At 40.6% G+C, this 26,334-nt stretch overlaps 1 protein-coding gene across 9 annotated transcripts in view; it reads right to left on the bottom strand.

Annotated features, from left to right (window-relative positions):
- The window catches only part of Esr1 (estrogen receptor 1), a 387,455-nt gene that overhangs the window by 146,667 nt on the left and 214,454 nt on the right, over positions 1-26,334 (bottom strand). For all 9 annotated transcript variants that reach the window (XM_085842606.1, XM_085842602.1, XM_085842605.1 and 6 more), the window contains one exon: positions 5,724-6,059. In XM_085842606.1, coding sequence (XP_085698732.1) covers positions 5,724-6,059 — 336 coding nt within the window. The remainder of the gene's footprint in view (positions 1-5,723; positions 6,060-26,334) is intronic.

Below are 26,334 nucleotides of genomic sequence, written 5' to 3'. Positions count from 1 at the left end.
TAATCTATTGGGGAAAAAACATTAAAGAACCCAAAATATTTATGTTTATTAAATATTTATTAAAATTTTTATTAAAACTTTACCATCTAAACTGAAGTCTATTCACACTGCTACAGTGACAGTTATGTTTTTGCCTTCTGACTTCTTTATTGAAATGTTTTGTTTATCTCCTGTTGTGTATATTTGTTTAATTATTTCTTTGGAGAGCACAATGCAGTTATATCATTTTCCCCAACATTTGTTTCCTCCCTCCAAGCCCTCCCTAAATCCCCCTCTGGCCTCTTTCACATCCAAATCACATTGCTGGTTCCATTGCTATTGTTCTTCCTAGCCATGTTTCTCTTTCCCTTTTTGAAATTGCCATTATTATCCCTAAATTATCACCTCATAAATGTGACATTGCCTAAACAGCTCTTCAGTGTGAACTATCTTTTTAAATGACAGAGGTATTTGGGTATATAAAACCTTTTGGAAATGCAATTTTCACTGCAAACTTCAACAGTCATCTTCAGAGTCCCTCCCGAAGGCCTTTGGTCTGCTCTTTTTTTCTTTTCATTCTTTTTAAATCAATGGCTATTTTCATTCGGTTTCCCCCAGACAAGTAGGCTTTGGACTTACAATAGCTGCATTTTAATGGTATACACACACATACACAGAGAGAGAGAGAGATACAGAGACAGAGACAGAGAAACAGACAGACAGACAGACAGACAGACAGAGACAGAGAGAAAGACAGAGACAGAGAGAAGGGGGAGAGAAAGAGACAGACTGATTGACTGACAGAGACAGAGAGACAGAGACAAACAGAGTCGATAAGACAAGGACAAACAGACAGAAATGTATGTCTTCATGTCACTTCATGACAGAGACACATCAGAGAAATGCATGCCTGGGTGGATCTGTTAGTCTTTACAAACTAACCCATATAACACACAGACCCACCACCAATGAGCCCTGCCTCCACCCCATATAACATTCAGACCCACCATCAATGACACCTGCCCTCACCTTAACCCATAGAACATACAGACCTAACTAACACCATTGACAAGGCCTGTTGCAATGCAAAATGTTGTTACAGGGCACGTGACTATACATAATTGCATTATGTTTCTATAATTTCTTTCTAAGGGACCAATCAACAAAATATAGTTTAACCCAAAGATGCTAGGCCCTGTGGATTGGCGTAAAGAAATTTAAGAGTAGTGTTCCTAGATATTTTATTAGCACACATGTCTAATTCTGAGTTTAACAATAGAATAGCTAAACTTGAACACAGTATCTTTTTAGCCTTGACTTATATTTTAATTCGGAATTAAGGTTATTTTCATGAATCTCCCATCACTGAGTAATATATTTCAGCTAATTCAGGCTGAAGCAGGAAGGTAAGTTCAGGGCCTGCCTGGACTACCAAGCAAGTGCCCCGACATAAAACAAGAATAATAACAACAAAATATCAATCATAAAATGTTGAGATGTGACTTTACAAATAAACATGGAAAATATGTGCTTGGGTTCAAATATGTACCCATAGTTCAGGTCTGTAAATCGTATTTTCAGGGTCTCATAAGGGATAAGTTTACAGAATTATAAAAACAACCGTAACCATGAACTGGTTCTTTCTTTTATTTTCTCTCAAAGTATAAAAATAAACATAAACTTCAAGGAAAAATGTATAATCTCACATAATTCCAATCCTGGGGTATTTGTATCTGTCTCACAAAACAATGCTAAAATATCTAGGCGCTCAATAAAATTTTCAGTTCTTCAGATGGCCAAGAATTTTGCCCAATAGAACTATCCTCAAACTCAAATGTTTCTATCCATCCTCCTTTTCATATACTCCAATCTCTCCTACCCACACTACCTACACCGATACCCTATAATAAAATGAGTGCCCTTTCACTCATTTTACTGCTTCCACCTACTAAAAGGACAGCTTGTTTATATGTGGATTTCTACAAATGCATTAAGATTCCCCAAGGGGAGATCCACATTAACTCAGACTCTCTTAGTGACTCTGGAAATCAAGGCCCCAAATGCCACTTACACTTTAGTTTTATAAAAAGAGATAAAATATTCCATGTGTTACAGAAAATAGCTTCAGATCTCTTGAAGCCCAAGGAGAAAAAACTCTATATTTATACCCCCATTGATTTAATCTGTAAGCCAGAAAACAAACTCCACCCCTTCTTGCTTCAGCACAGCCTTTTGCATATGAAATCCGCTGGTTGATGCATGGGACTGTCTTGTTTCCATCATACGTAGAATCCTTCTCCTTAAACGAGAACAGTCAAGAGACATAAAAGCAGCACTTGAGAGACCAATAAGAGGAGCAGAGTGTCACTTCAGCTTCTGGAACTTTCTGAAAGCTCCTCGGAACATCATTTGTGTTTGTTCTGCCACTGTATTTCTGTTTCTCTGAACATACCATGCAGAAAACAACTTAATAAATAGTTAGCATTCCCCAAATAAACTACTGACCCTTTAGTGTAGGCCAATATTTGACGAGATTATTTATGGAAAAATTGGTTCACAATAAAGGTATTTTGAAGGATAGCATTAGAAATAAAAACAATTCAATAGATCCCTGAGCATTAAGTACTTTCAATATGTGATATTTGGAGAGGACAGGTGTCGGCCGGCCCAGGAGGCTTTTACCTCAGGATCGACGGGAGCCATCTTGGTTCCGGGACTCCGCTGAAAGTAGTCTGCACAGGAGAGAGTGTGCACTAAAGAAGCTAACAGCTTCTGTGACAGGCCAAAGCAGCACAGCTTCTGGGAAAGGTCCTGTTTTGGGCCTTCATCTTCGGCCAGGAGGGAGGTCCGAACGCCAGATATCTGTGCACCTTCCCTGTATGAGGAGAGTCTGCCTGCAGAGAGTGCTCTGACCACTGAAACTCAGAGGAGAGAGCTAGTCTCCCAGATCTGCTGACAGAGGCTAACAGAATCACAAGAGGAGCAATCTCTAAACAGAGACAACTATAACAACTAACTCCAGAGATTACCAGATGGCAAAAGGTAAACGTGAGAATCTTACTAACAGAAACCAAGACCACTCACCATCATCAGAACCCAGCACTCCCTCTTCGTACAGTCCAGGGCACCCCAACACACCGGAAAAGCTAGACCCGGATCTAAAAGCATATCTTATGATGATGGTAGAGGACATCAAGAAGGACTTTAATAACTCACTTAAAGAAATAGAGGAGAACACTGCTACACAGGTAGAAGAAACAACACCCTTCACAATAGTCACAAATAATATAAAATACCTTGGTGTGACTCTAACCAAGCAAGTGAAAGATATAAAGATCTGTCAGGCTCATGGATTTGCAGGATCAAAATAGTAAAAATGTCTATCTTGCTAAAAGCAATCTACAGATTCAATGCAATACCCATCAAAATTCCAAATCAATTCTTCAACAAATTAGAAAGGGCAATCTGCAAATTCATCTGGAATAACAAAAAACCTAGGATAGCAAAAACTCTTCTCAAGGATAAAAGAACCTCTGGTGGAATCACCATGCCTGACCTAAAAATGTACTACAGAGCAATTGTGATAAAAACTGCATGGTACTGGTATAGCGACAGACAAGTAGACCAATGGAACAGAATTGAAGACCCAGAGATGAACCCACACACTTATGGTCACTTGATCTTTGACAAGGGAGCTAAAACCATCCAGTGGAAAAAAGACAGCATTTACAACAAATGGTGCTGGCACAACTGGCACTTATCATGTAGAAGAATGCGAATTGATCCATTCCTATCTCCTTGTACTAAAGTCAAAACTAAGTGGATCAAGGAACTCCACATAAAACCAGAGACACTGAAACTTATAGAGGAGAAAGTAGGGAAAAGCCTCGAAGATATGGGTACAGGGGAAAAATTCCTGAATAGAACAGCAATGGCATATACTATAAGATCGAGAATCGATAAATGGGACCTCATAAATTTGCAAAGCTTCTGCAAAGCAAAAGACACCGTCAATAAGACAAAAAGACCACCAACAGATTGGGAAAGGATCTTTACCTATCTTAAATCAGATAGGGGACTAATATCCAATATATATATAAAGAACTCAAGAAGGTGGACTCCAGAAAATCAAATAACCCCATTAAAAAATGGGGCTCTGAGCTGAACAAAGAATTCTCACCTGAGGAATACCGAATGGCAGAGAAGCACCTGAAAAAATGTTCAACATCCTTAATCATCAGGGAAATGCAAATCAAAACAACCCTGAGATTCCACCTCTCACCAGTCAGAATGGCTAAGATCAAAAATTCAGGTGACAGCAGATGCTGGCGAGGATGTGGAGAAAGAGGAACACTCCTCCATTGTTGGTGGGATTGCAAGCTTGTACAACCACTCTGGAAATCAGTCTGATGGTCCTCAGAAAATTGGACATAGTACTACCAGAGGATCCTGCAATACCTCTCCTGGGCATATATCCAGAAGATGTTCCAACCGGTAAGAAGGACACATGCTCCACTATGTTCATAGCAGCCTTATTTATAATAGCCAGAAGCTGGAAAGAACCCAGATGCCCCTCAACAGAAGAATGGAAACAGAAAATGTGGTACATTTACACAATGGAGTACTACTCAGCTATTAAAAAGAATGAATTTATGAAATTCCTAGGCAAATGGATGGACCTAGAGGGCATCATCCTGAGTGAGATAACCCAATCACAAAGGAACTCACACAATATGTACTCACTGATAAGTAGATATTAGCCCAGAAACATAGGATACCCAAGATATAAGATACAATTTGCTAAACGCATGAAACTCAAGAAGAACGAAGACCAAAGTGTGGACACTTTGCCCCTTCTTAGAACTGGGAACAAAACATTCATGGAAGGAGTTACAGAGACAAAGTTTGGAGCTGTGACGAAAGGATGAACCATCTAGAGACTGCCATATCCGGGGATCCATCCCATAATCAGCTTTCAAATGCTGACACCATTGCATACACTAGCAAGATTTTGCTGAAAGGACCCAGATATAGCTGTATCTTGTGAGACTATGCCGGGGCCTAGCAAACACAGAAGTGGATGCTCACAGTCAGCTATTGGATGGATCACAGGGCCCCCAATGGAGGAGCTAGAGAAAGTACCCAAGGAGCTAAAGGGGTCTGCAACCCTATAGGTGGAACAACATTATGAACTAACCAGTACCCCAGAGCTCTTGATTCTAGCTGCATATGTTTCAAAAGATGGCGTAGTCACCCATCACTGGAAAGAGAGGCCCATTGGACTTGCAAACTTTATATGCCCCAGTACAGGGGCACCAGGGCCAAAAAGTGGGAGCAGGTGGGTAGGGGGGGTGGGAGGGTATGGGGGACCTTTGGGATAGCATTGGAAATGTAAATGAGGAAAATACCTAATAAAAATATTTAAAAAAAAAACAAAAAATAATGTGATATTTGATGACAGATCGCATGGGCATCTTGTAATGAAGTGTTCATCCAAGTGTTTTGAGCAAAGAAGACTGGCCAAAAATAGCATGTCCAAGGTTTTAGTCTGCTGGGAGTTTATTTTTAAAGGCTATTTTCTAGGTTTCTAGAGAAATACAGTGGGTTAATATTGACAATTGACAAATCCCAATCCAGCCATCTCCCTAATCCCATAGCACACTACTACTTTCCCCCCACAGTACCACAGCTGACTGTTGAAAGTTATTCACTCTTAACATAGAAGTCGAGTTTAGCATCCTTACCTGGCACTCTCTTTGCCCAGTTGATCATATGAACCAGCTCCCTGTCTGCCAGGTTGGTCAATAAGCCCATCATTGAGGCTTCACTGAAGGGTCTAGAAGGATCATATTCAGAATAGATCAAGGGCGGTTCAGCATCCAACAAGGCACTGACCATCTGGTCAGCTGTCAAGGACAAGGCAGGGCTATTCTTCTTAGTGTGCTTAATCACAAGAGGGCTTGGCCAAAGGTTGGCTGCCCTGATGTCTCCTGAAGCACCCATTTCATTCCGGCCTTCCAAGTCATCTCTCTGACGCTTGTGCTTCAACATTCTCCCTCCTCGGCGGTCTTTCCGTATCCCTGAAAATGCAGAAGGATAAAGAATGAATTGGATTACCTTTTTCACCTGGCAACTTCAGAGCAAACACTGTCTTCCAAGATAATAGCGCTTTATTCTATTACAATGAATACAGAAAGCACATGCAAACTTGTAAGTGTTAAGTAACTGCCTCTTCAAATGAATAAAAGGAACAGCATTGATTTGTGGCACTTGTTGATATTCATGGGGTAAATAATGTCAATATAACAAGTCTCAAGTAACTTATTAATATCAAGAGCTGTACAAGCATCTCAGAATTTAACAATGGATTTTTACCAGTGTGTGAGTAGTAGTTGTCTCTAACATGCTAGTAATTATGTGTGTTTGTGTGTGTGTGTATAAGCATATACATGTATATATACATAAATATGTATGGCACATGTGTACTTATCTGTGCATATGTATCTGTGTTTGTGCATTGTGTATGTGTATGCTTATATTTTTGTTTATGTGTGTTTCTGAGTTTGTATTTTATGGGTATATGTAGGTATATGTATAAATATGTTTATATGTGTACATGTATGCATGTATGTATGCATATGTGTATGTGTGTGTATATGTGAGTATATGTGTACATGTGTCTCTGTGTACTTGTGTATGCAACAAATGTTATATAATAACAAAATTATAATAACTAGTTACAAAAAGTATGGCTTACTATCAAAGACTGTTTCTGTTATGGGTACTCTTAAATAGCAAATTAGCAGTGTTTTTAAGTAATGAAATGGAGTACCAGTGACCACATCCCAACAGAAACATCGATTTAACAATCATTAGCAGAAAAAAATACCCTCAAAAGAGATATAAGTTCAAATGGCAAAAAAACAATAACTCAATTAGAAACCAGCCAACCAAAAGAAATCCTTCTCAAATGAAGACATAATGGTCAACATGTACGTGAAAAAACCCTTCACAATAGTCACAAATAATATAAAATACCTTGGTGTGACTCTAAGTAAGGAAGTGAAAGATCTGTATGATAAGAACTTCAAATCTCTAAAGAAAGAAATCGAAGAAGATCTCAGAAGATGGAAAGATCTTCCATGCTCATGGACTGGCAGGATTAATATTGCAAAAATGGCTGTCTTGCCAAAAGCAATCTACAGATTCAATGCAATCCCCATCAAAATTCCAACTCAATTCTTCAAAAAGTTAGTAAGGACAATCTGCAAATTCATCTGGAATAACAAAAATCCTAGGATAGCAAAAACTATTCTCAACAATAAAAGAACCTCTGGTGGAATCACTATCCCCGACCACAAGCTGTACTACAGAGCAATTGTGATAAAAATGGCATGGTACTCGTATAGCGACAGACAGGTAGATCAGTGGAAAAGAACTGAAGACCCAGAAATGAACCCACACATCTATGGTCACTAGATCTTTGACAAAGGAGCTAAAACCATCCAGTGGAAAGAAGACAGCATCTTCAACAAATGGTGCTGGTTCAACTGGCGGTTAGCATGAAGAATGCAAATTGATCCACTCTTATCTCCTTGTACAAAGCTCAAATCTAAGTGGATCAAAGAACTCCACATAAAACCAGAGACACTGAAACATACAGAAAAGAAAGTGGTGGAGAGCCTTGAAGATATGGGCATAGGGGAAAGATTCCTGAATAGAACACCAATGGCTTATGCTGTAAGATCAAGAATCAACAAATGGAACCTCATAAAATTGCAAAGCTTCTGTAAGGCAAAGGACACTGTCAATAAGACCAAGAGGCAACCAACAGATTGAGAAAAGATCTTTACCAATCCTAAATCTGATAGGGGTATAATATCCAATATATATAAAGAACTCAAGAAGTTGGACTCCAGAAAACCAAGTAGCCCTATTAAAAAATGGGGTATAGAGCTAAACAAAGAATTCTCAACTGAGGAATACTGAATGGCTGAGAAACACCTAAAAAATATTCAACATCCTTAATCATCAGGGAAATGCAAATCAAAACAACCCTGAGATTCCATCTCACACCAGTCAGAATGGCTAAGATCAAAAACTCAGGTGACAGTAGATGCTGGCAAGGATGTGGAGAAAGAGGAATACTCCTCCATTGTTGGTGGGACTGTAAGCTGGTACAACCACTCTAGAAATCAGTTTGGCAGTTCCTCAGAAAATTGGACATGGTTCTACTGGAAGATTCAGAAATTCCTATCCTGGGCATATATTCAGAAGATGCTCCAACTGGTAATAAGGACACATGCTCCACTATATTCATAGCAGCCTTATTTATGATAGTCAGAAGCTGGAAAGAACCCAGATGTCCCTTAACAGAGGAATGGATACAGAAAATGTGGTACAATTATCCAACGCAGTACTACTCAGCTATTAAAAACAATGAATTTATAAAATTCTTAAATACCCATGGAAGGAGTTACAGAGACAAAATTTGGAGTAGAGTGAAGGAATGACCATCTAGAGACTGCCCCACTTGGGGATCCATCCCATAACCAACCACCAAACCCAGACTCTATGGCAGATGCCAACAAGAGCCTGCTGACAGGAGCCTGATATAGCTGTCTCCTGAGGGCCTCTGCCATTGCCTGGCAAATACAGAAGCTGATGCTCATAGTCATCCATTGGACAGAGCACAAGGTCCCCAATGAAGGAGCTGGAGAAAGTACCCAAGGAGCTGAAGGGTGCTGAAGCCCCATAGGAGGAACAACAATATGAACTAACCAGTACCCCCCAAAGCTCCTTGGAACTAAACTACCAATCAAAGAAAATACATGGTGGGACTTGTGGTTCTAGTTGTATATGTAGCAGAGGATGGCCTAGTCAGTCATCAATGTGAGGAGAGGGCCTAGGTCATGTAAAGGCTCTATGCCCCAGTATAGGGGAGTGCCAGGACTGAGAACGGGTATGGGTGGGTTGGGGAGCAGGGGGAGGGGATGGGGATTTTTGGAGGGGAAACTAGGAAAGGGGGATAACATTTGAAATGTAAATAAAGAAAATATCTAATAAAAATAATTAAAAAATAAAAAAGAAGAAAAAAAGAAGAAAAATACTCTGCACTAATAACCAGATAAATGGAAACCAAAAGAACAGAAGACAAGAAACATGGATGAGAACCTGGAGAAACTTGATGGCAGCATACGTTGACCTGGTGGTTAGTTAGCACAGTAGCTACAAAAATAATAGGTAGCTTTGTTGTGAAAATTTAAAGTGTGGAGAGATGGCTCACTGAGCGATGGCAGCTGAGAAGACATTGCTGTGAAGAGGACAGGGTTCAGCTCTCATACCAACACTGTGGCATATAGCTGTTTTTAACTCCAGGTCTAGGGAATCCAATGGCCTCTTTTGATCCACATGGGCAACAGGCATATATATGGTGTATTGATATACATGTAGGAAAAGCATCCATGCACAGAAAATAAGTATCTTTAAAAATAATTATTAAATTAAATATAGAACTATTATTCCACCCCAGCATCTCACTCCTGGCCAGATGTTCAAAGAAAACCAAGACAGTATGTTGATAAGATGTTGGTATCACTGGGTCTATTACAACACCATTCACAGTGTCCCCAAGAAATAGAGGCAATGTCCATAAACTGATGAACTAATACAATACCCTAAGAAATAGAGACAGGCGGTGGTGGCGCACGCCTTTAATCCCAGCACTCGGGAGGCAGAGGCAGGCAGATTTCTGAGTTCGAGGCCAGCCTGGTCTACAAAGTGAGTTCCAGGACAGCCAGGGCTATACAGAGAAACCCTGTCTCGAAAAACCAAAAAAAAAAAAAAAAAAAAAAAAATAGAGACAGTGTTGTGCCCATAAACTGAGTAATGAATACTGTGCTCCAAGTAAGTATAGAGGCAAAGTAAGTGCCCATAAACCAAGGGATGAGTAAAGAAAATGTGGTACCTATGCACCACAGAACACATCAAAAGGAGTGACATTCTGTCATTGCAACAAACTGGGTGGAGCTGGAAGGTGGTGTGTTAGATGAATAGCTCCTCCTGCACAGTGTAAATGGTCATCCCAGACACTGACAGCACAATGCTTGTTCCAGGAAGCCGGGAGAGTGGGGGTGAAGGAAGCGTGCGGTAAGTGTAGCCAGGTCACGTTTCCGGCCACACAGGAGAAGTAAGCTCCAGGGTTCTGTTGCACAGTGCAGTGACCAGATAATGAGACCCAACTGTGTGTCATAAAGAAGCTAAAAATATTAATAAACAGTAAAGAGTCATATGTATTCACTTTCTACCTTATTTTTTCATGGCAGAGTCTCTCACTGAACCTAGAGATTACTGACTCATCTAGCCTGGCTGGCAAGCAAACTCCAGGGACTCTCCAGTCTCCACTTGCTCAGTGCTATGATCACAGGACAGGTGTGCATAGCAGCACCCAGCTTTCCCAGAGTGCTTGGGATCCCAGCTCAACTTCCTTGTATTTTCACAGCAAGCACTTTAACTGCTAACTGAAATCTCCACAGGCCTTCAGCTAAGGTTGAAAGCCTTTGAGATTATTTTTTTATTAAGTAAAGATAAAAACATTTACAAGGATCTAGAGAGATGACTCAACTATTAAGAGCACTGGCTGCTCTTGCAGGGGACTAAGTTTGATTCCCAGTTCCCACATGGCAGCTCATAACTAACCCTAATTCCAGTTCTACAGGAAATTCCAACTCTCTTCTGACTTCTGCAAACACCAGGAACATCTGCAGTGCACATGCAGACAACACACACACACACACACACACACACACACACACACACACACACACACACGTGCGCACCACTAGATAACTTCATCACCTAACAGACTCCTAGCTGGGGGAGTGCTACAGATGCTGATCTACTCATGATGCAGTATGGTCCTGGACCCTGGGTCAGCTTGGTTAAATTCTCATGGCTGCTGTGCTATTTTAATAGGAACTGGCCCAAGTTTGTCAGTGTTTGTGGCTACAAGTTTGCCACAAATACATTTTTTGAAATATGAAAGTTTCAAATAGTTTTCAAATAATCTTCTTCCAAAGGTTTACCCACCTGTGACTCTCACTAACTTAGAGACACAAAGGGAGCAGGTGGACCAATTTTTCTTCTGTGTATTCTTTGAGCCTTTGACTCAGAGTCTTACCCAGAAAAAGGCCATTCTGTCCTGACCAAATGTTATCAACAAAAATAACTATTTCAAAGGCCAAAGATGAAGCCGAGCTTCTATATTTCTTGCAAACTTATCTCTCCAAAATTAGATAGTAAGTGAGAGATGAAGTTTTAGACTTACATGGAAGGAATTATCGCTTTAGTAAAACATTACTACAATTGTTCTGTTTCGTTTTAAGACATGGTCTCTGTATATATGCCTGGCTGTCCTGAACTTGCTGTGTAGACCAGGATGGCTTTGAACAACAGAGATTCACCTGCATCTGCTTCCTAAGTGCTGAGCTGAAAGGCATGTACTGCTATGCTTGGCTAATTCAAATATTTTTAACACTGAACACATGAAAAATAAACATAATATATCAATTGTTTTATCAGGGGAATACATTGTCCGCTAATATATCTAAATCAGACCTGAAGACAATAAAATTATATCTTTTTAAAATTCCATCTATTTATGTGTTCCAGTTTCTTGACAAGTGACAATGAAGAATGAAGTTCTCATATCTGTCCTGAGTGACAAATCATTAATTATTCATCTGCAAAAACGAGCATTTACTGCATGCACATCTTGGATTAAGAAATAATAATAAACACTAATATTTTGAATTATTATTTTGATGTATATGGGTGATATTTTGCCTGGGAACCACTGTATGCCTGGAGCCCAAGGAGGGAGGAAGAGGGTGTCAGATTCTCTGGGAGTGGAGTTACAGGTGGTTGTGAGCTACCATGTGGGTGCTGAGAGTCAAATCTGAGTCCTCTGGAAGAGCAGCTAGTGCTCTTAATGGCTGATCTGTCTCTCCAGCACCAAAGATTGTTATTTGGATCACTAATGTGCACTGAGCGTGTGATGCACTTTATGTGCACTATACTTTATGTGCACTATAGAGAAGGCTGTTTTAACGTAACCCGACCTCACAGAAGTCTTGTGGGATGAATCTTGGAAAGTGCCAGGCAAGACTTGTGGTGATGGTTCTCCTTTGGTGCCACATGCTAATAGCCTGCAGCCTGGATCACCTCAGGGATTACTTTGTATTCACATGCTGCCTCTGAGAGGGAGTTGACTTTGTTCTGCTTTTTAGATAAGCCAGTTTTGAAACTGACTCATTGCCATAGGCACAAAGTTAACACAATTAGGATGTCTAGAAGTCAAGCAGCTAAAGGTGGCAGAAGAGAGAGGGCAATCCAGAGAGGGTATGATGAGCGTCCAGGACAGTGTGAGCTCATGCATAGGTAGGTATCAGGATTAGGGGATGATGCTAGTGTAAATAGGAATTGTTAGGTTTGTTTCCTTGAAATGCCATCATGTGCTTCTAGGCATCTGACATTTAAAACAAGTTGTGTCTTTATCATTTTCCAGGTTTCATTTGTAAATAGTACTTCTAACAGGATGGTAACTTAGGTCCATCCCTCTGTTTCAAACACATGCAGAGAGTCTAAGAATTACTTTCATCTTTAGAGTGGGGAAAAAAAACCTGTTCTTCTATTTTCTCTACTATCAAACTGTCAGTGTGAGATTCTCCATCTCTTTTGGGATGTTCCCATCATGGATCTTACTTCCCTTCCCTCTTTGGTAAAGAATAGTGAGCAAAATTAATTTCAAGCCCCACTTAGCACATCTTGGTAGGGAGAAGGAAAAGTATATTTCAGTAAGTCAAGACAACCACATCACATCCCCTGACCTCCCTCTCCTCCATGTGGTAAGCTCAGAGGCACAGGCTCCAGAAACTGGCTCCCTCTGCCTCTTCACGCTGTGGCTCCCTCGGCCTCTTCACATTGTGGTTCACTGCTTGCAGTCTGCCTACGCTTTGGACAGTTTTCTACCTCCCACATCTGCAGACAAAAGCCATTCCTTGTTCAACCATGCCGTCTGATGGTTCACTCTACCCAGCACCACTGCCTATATATGAAGTGAAACTTGGAACTGTAACTCATGCCAGTGGCTGCGAAAGAGGCAGGTGCACCTCCAGGTGCACATGTGTAGATTTATTAAAACCCTACCACAATTCAATCATGCCAATCTGTGCTTTATTTCATCAATTATCATAAACAGGGATGTTTTCCCAGCTTGTACTGAGAACCATTCCTCTGTAGGGGGATAAATCACCCCACTCAATAGACAGTTACATTGGCAAGGTGATACCCAAGGGACATGTGCACTTTCAGGATTTTAGTCATTCAGACACACCAAAAAGCATTTAAAATGACAGGAATTAAGAAGGACTGGGGGATGATGGGAGATTCCATCGACAAATATTGAAATAAAATTTCAATAATTGTTATAATAGGCATTTGTTAATTCTTGGCTTCCTGGATTCCTAAGCATCTTCCTACATTGAGTAATTTCTCTACTATGAGCTGGTAGGAGTCAAATTTTGCCTTTAAGTACAAACTGGATAACCACTGCTCTCTATGGCCTTGAAGTCTAGGGTGAGAGTAGACCACAGGCCCCACCCACAGCCTGCTCCCCAATTCTATGCTGTCTGGGTGGCTGCCATGTCCTACCCATTGCCAAAGTCTGGTTCTTGAGTTTGCCCATCAAATCTGTGACCTAACCACATCACTTTAAAGATCCAATGTGTATTACTTGAAACCATTAACACTAATAATCATTAAAAATAGCTGGCATCCTTAATAATCAGGGAAATGCAAATCAAAACAACCCTGAGATTCCACCTCACACCAGTCAGAATGGCTAAGATCAAAAATTCAGGTGACAGCAGATACTGGCGAGGATGTGGAGAAAGAGGAACACTCCTCCATTGTTGGTGGGATTGCAAGCTTGTACAATCACTCTGGAAATCAGTCTGGTGGTTCCTCAGAAAATAGGACATAGTACTACCGGAAGATCCAGCAATACCTCTCCTGGGCATATATCCAGAAGATGTCCCAACTGGTAAGAAGGACACATGCTCCACTATGTTCATAGCAGCCTTATTTATAATAGCCAGAAGCTGGAAAGAACCCAGATGCCCCTCAACAAAGGAATGGATACAGAAAATGTGGTAGATTTACACAATGGAGTACTACTCAGCAATTAAAAAAATGAATTTATGAAATTCCTAGGCAAATGGATGGACCTGGAGGGCATCATCCTGAGTGAGGTAACCCAATCACAAAGGAACTCACACAATATGTACTCAATGATAAGAGGATATTAGCCCAGAAACTTAGACTACCCAAGATACAAGATACAGTTTGCAAAACACATGAAACTCAAGAAGAACGAAGACGAAAGTGTGGACACTTTCCCCCTTCTTAGAATTGGGAACAAAACATCCATGGAAGAAGTTACAGAGACAAAGTTTGGAGCTGAGATGAAGGGATGGACCATCTAGAGACTGCCATACCCGGGGATCCATCCTATAATCAGCCTCCAAACGCTGACACCATTGCATACACTAGCAAGATTTTGCTGAAAGGACCCTGATATAGCTGACTCTTGTGAGGCTATGCTGAGGCCTAGCAAACCCAGAAGTGGATGCTCACAGTTAGCTATTGGATGGAACACAGGTCCCCCAATGGAGGAGCTAGAGAACGTACCCAAGGAACTAAAGGGGTCTGCAACTCTATAGGTGGAACAACAATATGAACTAACCAGTACCCCCAGAGCTCATGTCTCTAGCTGCATATTTATCAGTAGATGGCCTAGTCAGCCATCATTAGAGAGGCTCCTTGGTCTTGCAAACTTTATATGCCTCAGTACAGGGGAACGCCAAGGCCAAGAAGTGGGAGTGGGTGGGTAGGGGAGTAGGGAGGGGAGTATGGGGGACTTTTGGGATAGCATTGGAAATGTAAATGAAGAAATTACCTAATTAAAAAATAAATACATAAATAAAAATAGCTGGCATTTGTTGAGTATTGGCAACAAAGCAGGTGTTCATCTAAGCTCTTGGCCTAAATGACATAATTTAATTTTCAAAGTCACAATGTCAGGTTAGTAGTACCACATCTCTCTCAATAGCCAAGGAAACTGAGACCAGACTGGGTGTGTAGCTCAGTGGTAGAACACTTGCCTACCAAAGGCAAGGCCTTGTATTCAATCTACTGAAAGTAGAATGGAAACAGAGATGGAGAACTGGGGCTTAAACCTAGTCACACTGGCTTCAGGCCCACACTTAGACATCACACGGCAACCTGTCTCGGGAAACACAGATGGCTGCAATGTGTGCAAGCCTATGAACAGTGCTAATCCATAAAATAAATGAAGTAAGCTCTGTTTACAAATGATCCTGGAATCCCTGGAGGTCACTGCTTCTACTGTCCCATTGTAGATGCAATCATGAATGTATAATTACTGTAATTACCAGCTGTGATGTTTCTTATTAGTGATTCTAAATTCTATAAACCCTGGTCTGGAAACATTTAAAAGGGCATTTCCTCATTTTTGCACTAATAATATTATTTATGCACTTTACATAGACCTTGGGTGTTGGAATATTAAATATATTAAGATGGGCTATTTTCCCCAAATGTAGTAGTCAGGCTAGAATAGGCCTATCGAAATTAGCTCACCCCATCACGCTTCTCATGACTTGTCTGCTAAGGAGCCAGGACTGAGGGAGAATTGCTGGAAGAACCAGTGTTCCTTGGACAAGGTTCTGTGTCATTTACTAATGCATGGGCACAGAAATGATGTACTGTAATTCAGTTTTAATTTTTTTAAATTAATTCATACAACCCAAAATACTGATGGCCAGACACTGCTGTGGGGTAAAATGACAATCTTTCTACTCCCAATATTCTTTAATTGTACAAAGAAGATGGACATTAAACAAATAAATAATATCAGGAATTGATTGGTCCCAAGAGGGAAAACTGAGGTGGTAAGGATAGGAGAGATAGTTAAAGCAGGGAATGCATCTCTGAGATTGGAGATCAGAGCAGAGTGAGCAGAGGGCTCAGCTCTGGAACTGGAGGAGGAGCCAGCTCTGAAGGCTCTCAGTAGGCAAGAAGGATGATGGGACAGAGATGGGAAACATGACCACTGTTACAGTATCCCTCCCACTCATTTATCCCCAAGAAAGAAGACAAGGGAAGCCACTTGCACAGAGCCCAGGAGACCAGGGCTAAGACATGCACTGAATCCTGAGATGGGAGAGCCCAGTGATTATGTGCAGAGAAGAGACCTGATAGAACTTTTAGTTTGAAAATATCACTGTGTTTCTTCTAGGTGGATGTCTTAGTTAGGGTTTTACTGCTGTGAACAGATACCATGATCAAGGTTACTCTTATAAAGAACAACATTTAATTGGGGCTGGCTTACAGGTTCAGAGGTTCAGTCCATTGTCAACAAGATAGGAACATGGCAGCATTCAGGCAGACATAGTACAGGATAAGCTGAGAGTTCTGCATCTTCATCTGAAGGCTGCTAACAGAATACTCTCTTCCAGGCAGCTAGGATGAGGGTCATAAATCCCATGCTCACAGTGACACAACTACTCCAACAGTGTCACACCTTCTAATCATGCCAATCCCTGTGCCAAATATATACAAACCATCACAGTGGACCTTAGAGACAAAGGCAAGGCTACAGAATAAGAAGCCTTTTGACATCATGTCAATGACCAGGTAGTAGATCATAGACACTTGACGCAATGATGAGGAAACTGAGGGTTGAGAGGACCTGAGCTCTGTGTATATTGTGAAAGTAAAGCCAAAGAGACTGGCAGGTGAGTTGAGTGTAGACTTTGAAGAGAGGAATTTTTAAAACAGCGTGATTAAGGTTCCCGTATTTCTTGTGAACAGTCTTGACACTGTGAACAGGTACCTAAAAAGAGTAACTGAGAGGATGAAGGCTTTGTTCTGGCTCACATGTTAAAAGGATAGAGTTCAGCATAGGGAACTGGGGTAGCTCTTTTAATATAACTAGGAGGTTAACGCATAGTGGGTTCGCATTTTGATGGTACAGGAAGCAGAAGTGATGTCAGGCTATAACCCCCAGGGCCTGTCCCTAGCAACCTGTTTGTACAGTCAAATGTTCAAACACATGATAGCATCAATCAAAGCATAGGATGCCTGAATGGGAAGATGGAAAACATAGGAGAATCAGAGAGGAATAGAGCAAAAAACAACATATGAGAATAAGAGAGGCATAGAGCAAAATTATCAAGACTTTTTTTTTAAGAAAGCAAATGTTAGAAAGAATTTTTTAAAAGTTTGCTATGAGTACTTTTTTGTACTCAGAGATGGAACCCAGAATTCACAAGTATTAATCAGGTATCTACTGTCTACTATGTCCTCAGGCCCTAAACACTGGAGTAAAAATAAAGGATGTCTTCAGTTCTTCAGTGTGGCCAATGAAACATTAGTAAGCTGGATGATAAATCAATAGCTGTGTGCCAAACCAGCAAATGTAGAAGTCCAGCAGAGTAAAAAGTGTAAGGTTTGAATGAATGACAACAAAGAAAGAGCAAGAAACATGTCAGTTATGTGGCCAAGAACTTTCCATAGTTAGTAACAGACAGCAAACTATCAATTCCAATCACTCAGGAAAAGAACACCTCCAAGGTATGTAAGAACAGAGAAAACCATTTTTTAAACCAGCAGAGATGGGGACCATCTGCTAAGAGAGAATGAGGAAAGAAGCCATCAGAGACGTGCACCGGGAAACACATAAGATACCTGAGGAAGTGGCCAGTCTGGAATTCCAGACCTAGGGAAATTATCTGTTAAACATGAACGAGAAGTTAAAAAAAAAAAATCACTCAAGCAAAAACTGAGAGATGTTACCAGGAAGTTTGCCCTCTGGGAGATGTTAAGATTTTCTTTGGGTAAGATGAAAGTATATTTAAAGGGCAGAGATTTGTACCTACCTAAAGCATGGAAGGAATAAGAGAGAACAAAAGGAAATACATTAAATTTCTGGAAAGTTCTAAAAAAAATTAATTCTGTGGTTAAAATAATTGCCATGTATTCAGTGTAATGTGCAGAGAGTGAACAGGCTTGACAGCAATGGTTCCACGACAGGAAGGAAGATGGGCATGTGGTGTTAGGGTGTGTCTATGCTACTTGAAAAATGGAACTGTGTTAGCTCAATAGGTTCCCCAACTAGCTAAAAATGTATAGTGTAAACTTCAGCGGAGACACTTCATGAAAACATTTTGGCATATATTGGATTTTCGAAGGGCAAGGGCAAATCAGAATTATATAAAATGTTCAAATGAAACCAGGGGAGAACAAAAAGATACATCTGGTTGATGGCAAAAATAATGCATCAGTAAGCACTTTAAATGTAAATGGTCTAAAGACTCCAAATTGGTTAAGTGAAAGATTCTTGGGAAATTCCCAAATACTTGGAGATTAAACAGTGCACTTTAAAAGGGCATTGTGTCTGGAAAATGAAGACTCAAAGTAATTTTAAATATTTTGAATGAAGTAAAAATAAAAATGAAATGTAAAACATATTGAGGTGAAGGGAAAGGTGCTTACAGAAAAATCCAGAGATGTAAATGAATATAGGAATAAGAGGGAAAATATCATATTTGTAACCTAACATTAGAAACCTCAATAAAGAGGCTTTAACAGTTGGGTATCCCAAAGGAAACAGAAAAGCATAATAATTAGGCCTGCTTTGTGAGATGTGAACAGGGCTAAGCACCTGTGGCTAAGCAAGTCATTGGCCCTAGGGGTAATCTAACACAGTCATTCTGCTACATGGACATAGTACTAAAATGACTCCTGATGCCCTATTGTTACATCCAAAGACCAGTGCATCTATCACCCCTCACTAGAGAGACTTCTTTTTGCCACAGAAAACAACTAACACAGGTCACCATGCAGGACAAGAGGCTGTGACGCTTTTATCCATAAATTGGACTTGTGTGTCAGGCCTCATCCTGCAAGGCTCAGTGATTTACGTGGAAGATAGAGTGAGAAACTTTGTAGGAGCCAGAGATGGGGGATGAATTCAAGGAAACAGTGTTTTCTGCACACAAGATTGTCACACCAGTGAGCTCACGGTAATGGGGATGGCATACAGAAGATCCGTGCAGTGTGAAGCCAGACAAAATCCCAGCACGGAATGGGAAACTAGACATGAGAGCCCACCAGTAGCAGAGGAGCCACAGACATTTGATAACTGCTGAGAGATGGAGAGTTGTCTTTCTGTAATGGTGTGACCCCTGATAGATCAACCACTCTCTGGGGTTGACCCACTCCCATGAGTAGTTAGCCAGAATCAATGGTTCTCAGTTGGGAGTGGGGCGAGCGAGAACTCACAATTGGGTGAATGGGTAGGTGATGGTGGGCAGAGTGGATGTAGACCTACAGAAGAGAGTGTGACCAAAATACATTGCATAAATTCTCAAAAACAATAAAATATGAATAAAAATAAAGTAGAAAGGCAACAGCACATTAGAAGTCAGTTAAATATAAACTGTTTCTTCATCAAGATAATGTTAGTTAAAAACCTCTATCAAGGATAATTAAGGAAAAGGAAAGTCACAAACTAGCAGTCGTAAGCACAAAAAGGATCACCATTAGGGCCCCTCTGACAATAAAGAGATAATAAAGGAAGACTGTAACATGAATAATTAATAATGTGTCAAAGAAGAAACTTCCAGAATCACATGGCTTTGCAATGATTGCTCCTGGGCATTTAAGAAATAACAAATATGCATTCTTTACAACCTTTTTCATAAAATCAGAAGCCATTAAGTCTCATGACATGTACTAGGATAACTAAAATCTAAAACATAACACAACCAGTTACTGCCAAAGCTGTGGAGAGGCACAAGTGATGGCTTCTTGCTGGTGGGGATGCAAAGCATTGTGGCTACTTAGAGAGACAAAATGGCTGTTTCTTATGAAGCAAGGCAAATATAACCCAGGTGATGTAAGAGATATCATTTTGTAGCCTCTTCCTGTTTTGAAAACATGCTGATAGAAAAGCCTGTATGAAAATATTTACAGCAATTTTATTCTTAATTGCCAGAGACGGGAAACAACTAAGATGTCCTTCACAACTGAGTCAATGCTTTTTTTAAGGTACATATAAAAGAACACCATTTGTTGAGTAACAATAATGAGTTATCAAGCCATGAAAAGATGAGAACAAAGCAGGCGGCTATGGCTAAGTACAAGCAGCCAGACTGAAACATCAGCCATGACAGCAATGATAGGCTATCCCAAAACAGATGATACCAGAAAGATCTAGAACATAGGAGGACTTGAGTCTAAGGGGTAAGAAGGGTCAGAACAGGCATGGGGAACACGGGAGATTTTGTAAATGAAAGAAAATAATTATTTATAAATATGTAAACAAATAAATTGGTTAATAGATACAGCAGGTCCTTTTAAAAATATTGAGTAGTTAATCCACTCTTATGTTAATGGAACATGACTTCACAGTCTTTAAGTGCAAGCTCCCATGGTAACTTCCTTCCAAAGGCTAGTATTTAAAAGCTTCAATGGTGCTAGGCCATGCTGGCATAACTCTCTTCCTACAGATGTCATAAGAACCATGTGTAACATTCCTGGTATTCCTCCCCCAAAACACTGCCCTCACTCTGATCATGTGAAAACCATTAGACAATCCACATGGTGAGACATTCTATGAAATGCTTGATCCATAGCTACTAGATTCTCCCTGGACATTAAACATGGGTACCATTAAGGGGTATTTAAGGAGGTGTGGCTTTTAATTGTACTAAATTCTGATGGCTTAGGCAGAAATTTGGCAGCATAAAGTATGACTTTAGTAAATAAAATGCTAGAGAATTTGTCCATATGCTGTGAAGAGTGTGTACCATGCTACGTAAGATGTTAATAATGGAGGGATGTCAGCAGGACATGAGAATTCCCTGGGTCCATGTTACTTACATTTCTCTTCATTGATCAAATACCTGACAAAAAGCAAATTAAATGAGAAAACATTTACCAGTTGTATATGTGTGTGGATGCGTACATGTGATCTCTCTGTGTGTCTTTCTGTCTCTCTATCTCTCTCTCTCTTTCTCTGCGTGTGCATGTGTGCGTGCACGTGTGTGTGTGTGCCTGTGTGTGTGTGATAAAGGCCAAGGTCAAAACCAGTTAGCTTTCTCAGTTACTTCTTCCTTATCACTTGAGACAGGGTTTCTAGCTGAACTCAGAGCTGATCAATTAGCTAGACTGGCTGCTTAATTCACCTGTTTCCACACTCCTACCCCAGTGCTACAATTACACAAGTTCCTCACCATCTCCAGTTGTTTCATGAGTGCTAATGATCCAAGCGCAAGCCTTCAGCCTTGTACAGCAAGCGCATTACCAACTGGGCCATTGCCCAAGCCCTGAAGAAGAATCCATCCTGACTTCCACTTCAGAGACATGCGGTTGGAAAGGAAGGTGCAGCAAAGTGGCAGTTTGGTCACACTGCCAACTTGGAGGCAGAGAAAGGAGAGTGTCCATTGTCAACTGCTTCTACCTCCCCCTTTATACTCTGCCCAGGACCTCAGCTTGTGGGATGGATAGAATTGAGGATGGGGCTTACTCGCCTCAGCTAAACCTCTCTGCCAATTCCTGAGAGGTGTGCTTCAACAATGCCCTAGGTATTTCTTGCTGCAATTCAGTTACAATTAAATTAATCATCATGTCATCTTTGCAAATTTTCTGTAAATCCTTAACTAATCCAAAATATGTTTGTTTTTTAATGTAGTTAAGCACAGGAACATTTGCATGATATTAAAGTTGGCTTTCTGCTGTCTTTTCATGTGAAGAATGACCAGTTTCTGCCATTTGTACTGTCTGAGGGAGGCAAAGTCATCCTACTTGACAGTTAAGTCAAATTGTAATTTCATAAGAATGATTTCATTGTAGAAGTTGAAGACTAACATGTTAGTAATGGTGAAAAATAAAGCCATCAAAACACCTGTAAATCAAAATGACAGAGATTCTATCTGTTGCTAAAAAGTATTCTATTCCAGTGTTCAGACTCAGGGTTAGTAATTGGGTACACAAGCCACTGTCTTAAGTGTGTGTGTGTGTGTGTGTGTGTGTGTGTGTTTATACAGGTATGTGTGCCTATGTTACTCTTTCTCCATTGCATGTTCCTGATCTACCTACTTAGTTCTTACCCATCTGTTCCAGTCCTGCCAAATGTTTTCCCCCCAGGACATCTCCTCAGACTCTCTGGACTAATCACGAAACCAGTAGTACACAATGTCTCTCTTCCTTGTCCAAATTAAACGTTACCTTACAGCTTAATGGTTTTGATTGCACAGCTAGAGTCGCATTCAGTGGGGGAAGGGATAACATGTTGCAAGCTCACTTATAAAATGTAACCCAGTTCTTTCTGTCCCAGGCCTCATTAGCCATTGTACTGTGATTATAGCAATTTCCAGAGTTAACACTCTCAGAAAGTTCTAGACCACTACAAACATGTCTGCAACAAGATTCACTCCCAGATGATAGATTACATACCCCGCTCCCAATTCGAGCCCCATTTTTGCACTAATCCCCCCCAAGTGGAAAATGAAACGCTTTACCATTACTGAGTTCTAGAAGTACAGCTTCCAGTTTTTCTGCTTTAACACAATTTTAAATCAAAAACCTCTCCAGTTAGAGAAATAAAATGATCACAACAAATGGTTGCAGATGGCTCAATTGCAGGTATCAGGAGTACAAACTACATCTGCCATTTACACCATTGCTTTGACCCGAGTCTCTGCTAGACTGCCATGGAGAGACATTAGCTCAATATTAAACATCACAGGGCATACCTGACAATCATAATGCAAAGCATAATAATTTCTCGGTTATATTAAATGCATTTGAGGTGTTATCAGTTACTGATGAATCTTTAACAATTCTTAAAGCAGGGTGAGGTGGTTTAGAGCGTTCCCTATGTTCTCTGGTATTTGAACCCTTGGTCCCCACTTGTGGCACTCTTTGGAAAGGTTTTAAGAGGCAGCCTTTCTGCAGGAAGTGTCATCCCTGGGGAGTGAAATTTGAGAGATTAAAGAGTGGTTCTCAAATGGCCTAATGCCATGGCCCCTTAATATGGTTCTTTGTGTTGTAGTGACCTCCAACCATACAATTATTTCATTGCTACTTCATAGCTGTAATTTTGCTACTGTTATAAATCCTAATGTAATTATTTGATACTCAGAATATTGGACATAGAACCCACAAGGACTCACAAGGTGGAGAACCACTGGCTTAAAGCCTTCCACCATTTACAGTTTGCTGTCTCTATTTCTTGTTTGCATTTGAAACCTGAAGGAATGCTCAACTTACTCCTCCAGCCTCTACGCCCACCTGCTGTTATGCCTCCCCACCATGAAGGAATTGTATTCCTTTGCAACTGTTAGTCCAATAAGCCCTTTCTTCTATAACTTCCCTTGGTCATGGTGTTTTATCACAGAAACTGAAAAGCAATGTCTACACGAGTCTGTCTGTTGAAGCACCTCCCTTCATAAAGTCAGGGTAGCTACTAGGTAGAAGAAGTCAGTCCTGGTCAGTCTTTCTGTGTCGACTCTTTGGTATAGTCATCTGCCTAAATCACTTATGATCTAAGTTTGTGATTGAATCCTTCTCCCATTCCCCTAGCACCACCTTTTGTTCTCATTATCTAAATTTACTGGAAATCTGTCAATGTGAGGGAGGGGTTGTGCAGACGAATAGACAAGATTAGTTCATTAGTGCATAATAGGATGGATTCAATTTTCCTTGAAATTAGTTAATCACCAACTCTCCCACCAGGCTACTATCCCAACTAACCACGTGTCAACCTCAGCTGTTTCAAGTGTTATTTTTATAAATTAATTCTGTCATCTTCCAGCCCAGACGTCTATCTTGCAACTTCTCTATAACCAACTCATTTATGCATGACCACAATGTCCTCTAGTGTCATCTGCCACATCCCAAATTCCAATTTACTGGCCCATTATTTTAAAACAGGGTCCTCTGGCATGATGAACAGTAGTGAGCCCATTGCCCTTGAGCTTGCATAGGTCGGGATGGGAAATGGTTCCTTCTGAGAGTAAAATTTCACCATGCTTGTCCCCCTACCCCACCATCCATTTGCAGCAGGAGAACGGGAGTCAACTGGAGCCCAAGCCCAGACCAAGTTCTTCTGATTTAAAGGCCCTCAGCTAGCTTCCTTCATGCTATGGCAACAGCAACTCACCAGTGAGGGACAGGAACAGCTGCAGCTGTGTGAGTAGAGAAATGCCTGCTCCAGCACAGGACATGATTTACAAATTCACAAGAGCCCAGTTATGCCTTAGAGAAAGCCAAGGGTCTAACAGAAAACACAGGACAGACTCCACTGCAGGATACCATGGAGACTTTTCTCTACAAATACCATGTACATATGTAGACATCAATTCAACTTTTGAAATTAATTCTACAAAGCAAATGCATGGAGAGTAGAAACCTCTCTTTCTTTAACCAATTCACATTGGAATGTGCAATTCATTGATGGCAGTTACTCCCAACTGAATCCATAGAAAGTGTCACATCATCCTGCTCTGACCTGTCACTTTGCTTAAAATGAGTTCCTTGTGGCAAATGTAGCTAACAAAGATTAAGTCATCACACAGCACTGAATGGCTTCTGCATTTTCCCGGACATCATGGCAGAAAACATGGACAGGCAAAACTTCACCGCAGGTTTCTACCCCTCAATTTGCATATCAAATCATATCGCATTATCCCAGCAATGAAATCCAGGCATTAAGGCCTAAGCAAATATCTGGTAGGCAATGGATACATGAGTGTTCTGTGACATCCATTTCCACTCAAAAGTACAGAGCTCACTCTTAAAACTACCATGTGTCCTATGTTAATAAAAAGTCTGCTAATAAAACCTTGTTTCCAGAGGCAGCTGTGACAGGCTGTTCTATAAGAATCTGATTTATTAATAACAAAATTTATGAGGTGAGGAGGAGAAAAGCAATACATGGTCTTCTTGCCTGGCTTCATTTCCCTGTAATATCTTAGTGATGAGCCTCCTGCTGGCAAGCATTCTGGAGCCAAGAGGAAAAAATAAGACACTCAGGTTCAGCCTGTGAAGTTCTCTCTCTTTGCCCATTCCTGAACAGTCCTGAGACTCAATCATGCCATTTCTCCTTCTGTAACTTGGAAAAGAAACAGTTGGTCTCCCTCAGCGTCCCATGTGTCTCATTTGCCTCATGCTGATGAGGGAAGAGCTAGGTACACATAAAGTCCCCTGTTGTCTTTAATTTGGTCATGGATGACTGTTCCCAGCCTCAGATGAGTCATCACCAGTCAATTACATTCTCTCAGTCAAGAGCCTGCCCATTGGGCCATCCGAGAGTAACAGCCGTACACTGCATCACAGTTCATCCTAACTAATGGTTTCCTGGATGAAGCAGATGCACATCTAGCTCTTAAGGATTACCAACAGCATATTCCTTTGAGTGACTTCTCACGGATGAACTCTGACACTTCAAATCGATTTACATACTCTACAGTACTGAAGAAAAAGAGCCATGCAATAAAGAGTCATTAAGAAGCAGACTCATTTCATCCTTGTAGTTAGATGAAATCAGTTCCTAAAATATTGAGCTGACAAATACCAGCAGTACTGGAGGAAAATAAAAAAGTGGGGACTATTGAGTCAAAGTAGTTGGGAAGTTCTGCTGTCATTTTAAGAGAAACATCTCCCTCTTCACATTGGCATAACAAGAGCTAGTCTTCTTCAGCATGCTTATTCCTAAAGGAGTCATTTCCTGGCTCAAGCAAAGAATTTCTCATTAAAAGTGTCAATACTAGGGAATGTATCTCTTCTCTGTGTACTTAATACCTAGCTCTGTGTCTTCTAAATACATGAGTCCTCCTAAATAATAATCCACATATTTCAGAATTAACCAAGCTAGTACCACTCAAAGACTAAATGCTCCTGAGAGTAGTAGCCCTGTCCTAGGACCAGCCTTTCCTTCATGGTATTTCTGCATTCCTTTCCTCTGGCTCTACTTCAGCCTGAACAATCCCGATCAAATTCAAGGTATTGAATCTATCATAGTGTGATTTATTCTTGAATGTCAAATATAGCACCCAATCTGATATGAATTCCATTACTGGTTCTTACTCGCTTTTCAGAAAAATGTAATGCATCTTGGTGGAGGCAGGAGATTCTCATCCGTTCACCTCACCAGATAACAACTAGATCCTTGGCTGACAATTGTTGAGTGCAGAAACTATATTGAAA

Source organism: Mus caroli, unplaced genomic scaffold (genome assembly GCF_978045245.1).
Source record: "Mus caroli unplaced genomic scaffold, Mus_caroli_1 scaffold_9, whole genome shotgun sequence".
Lineage (NCBI taxonomy): Eukaryota > Metazoa > Chordata > Mammalia > Rodentia > Muridae > Mus > Mus caroli.
Note: the sequence above shows the minus strand (reverse complement) of the source record. Positions and strands in the feature narration are given on the sequence as shown.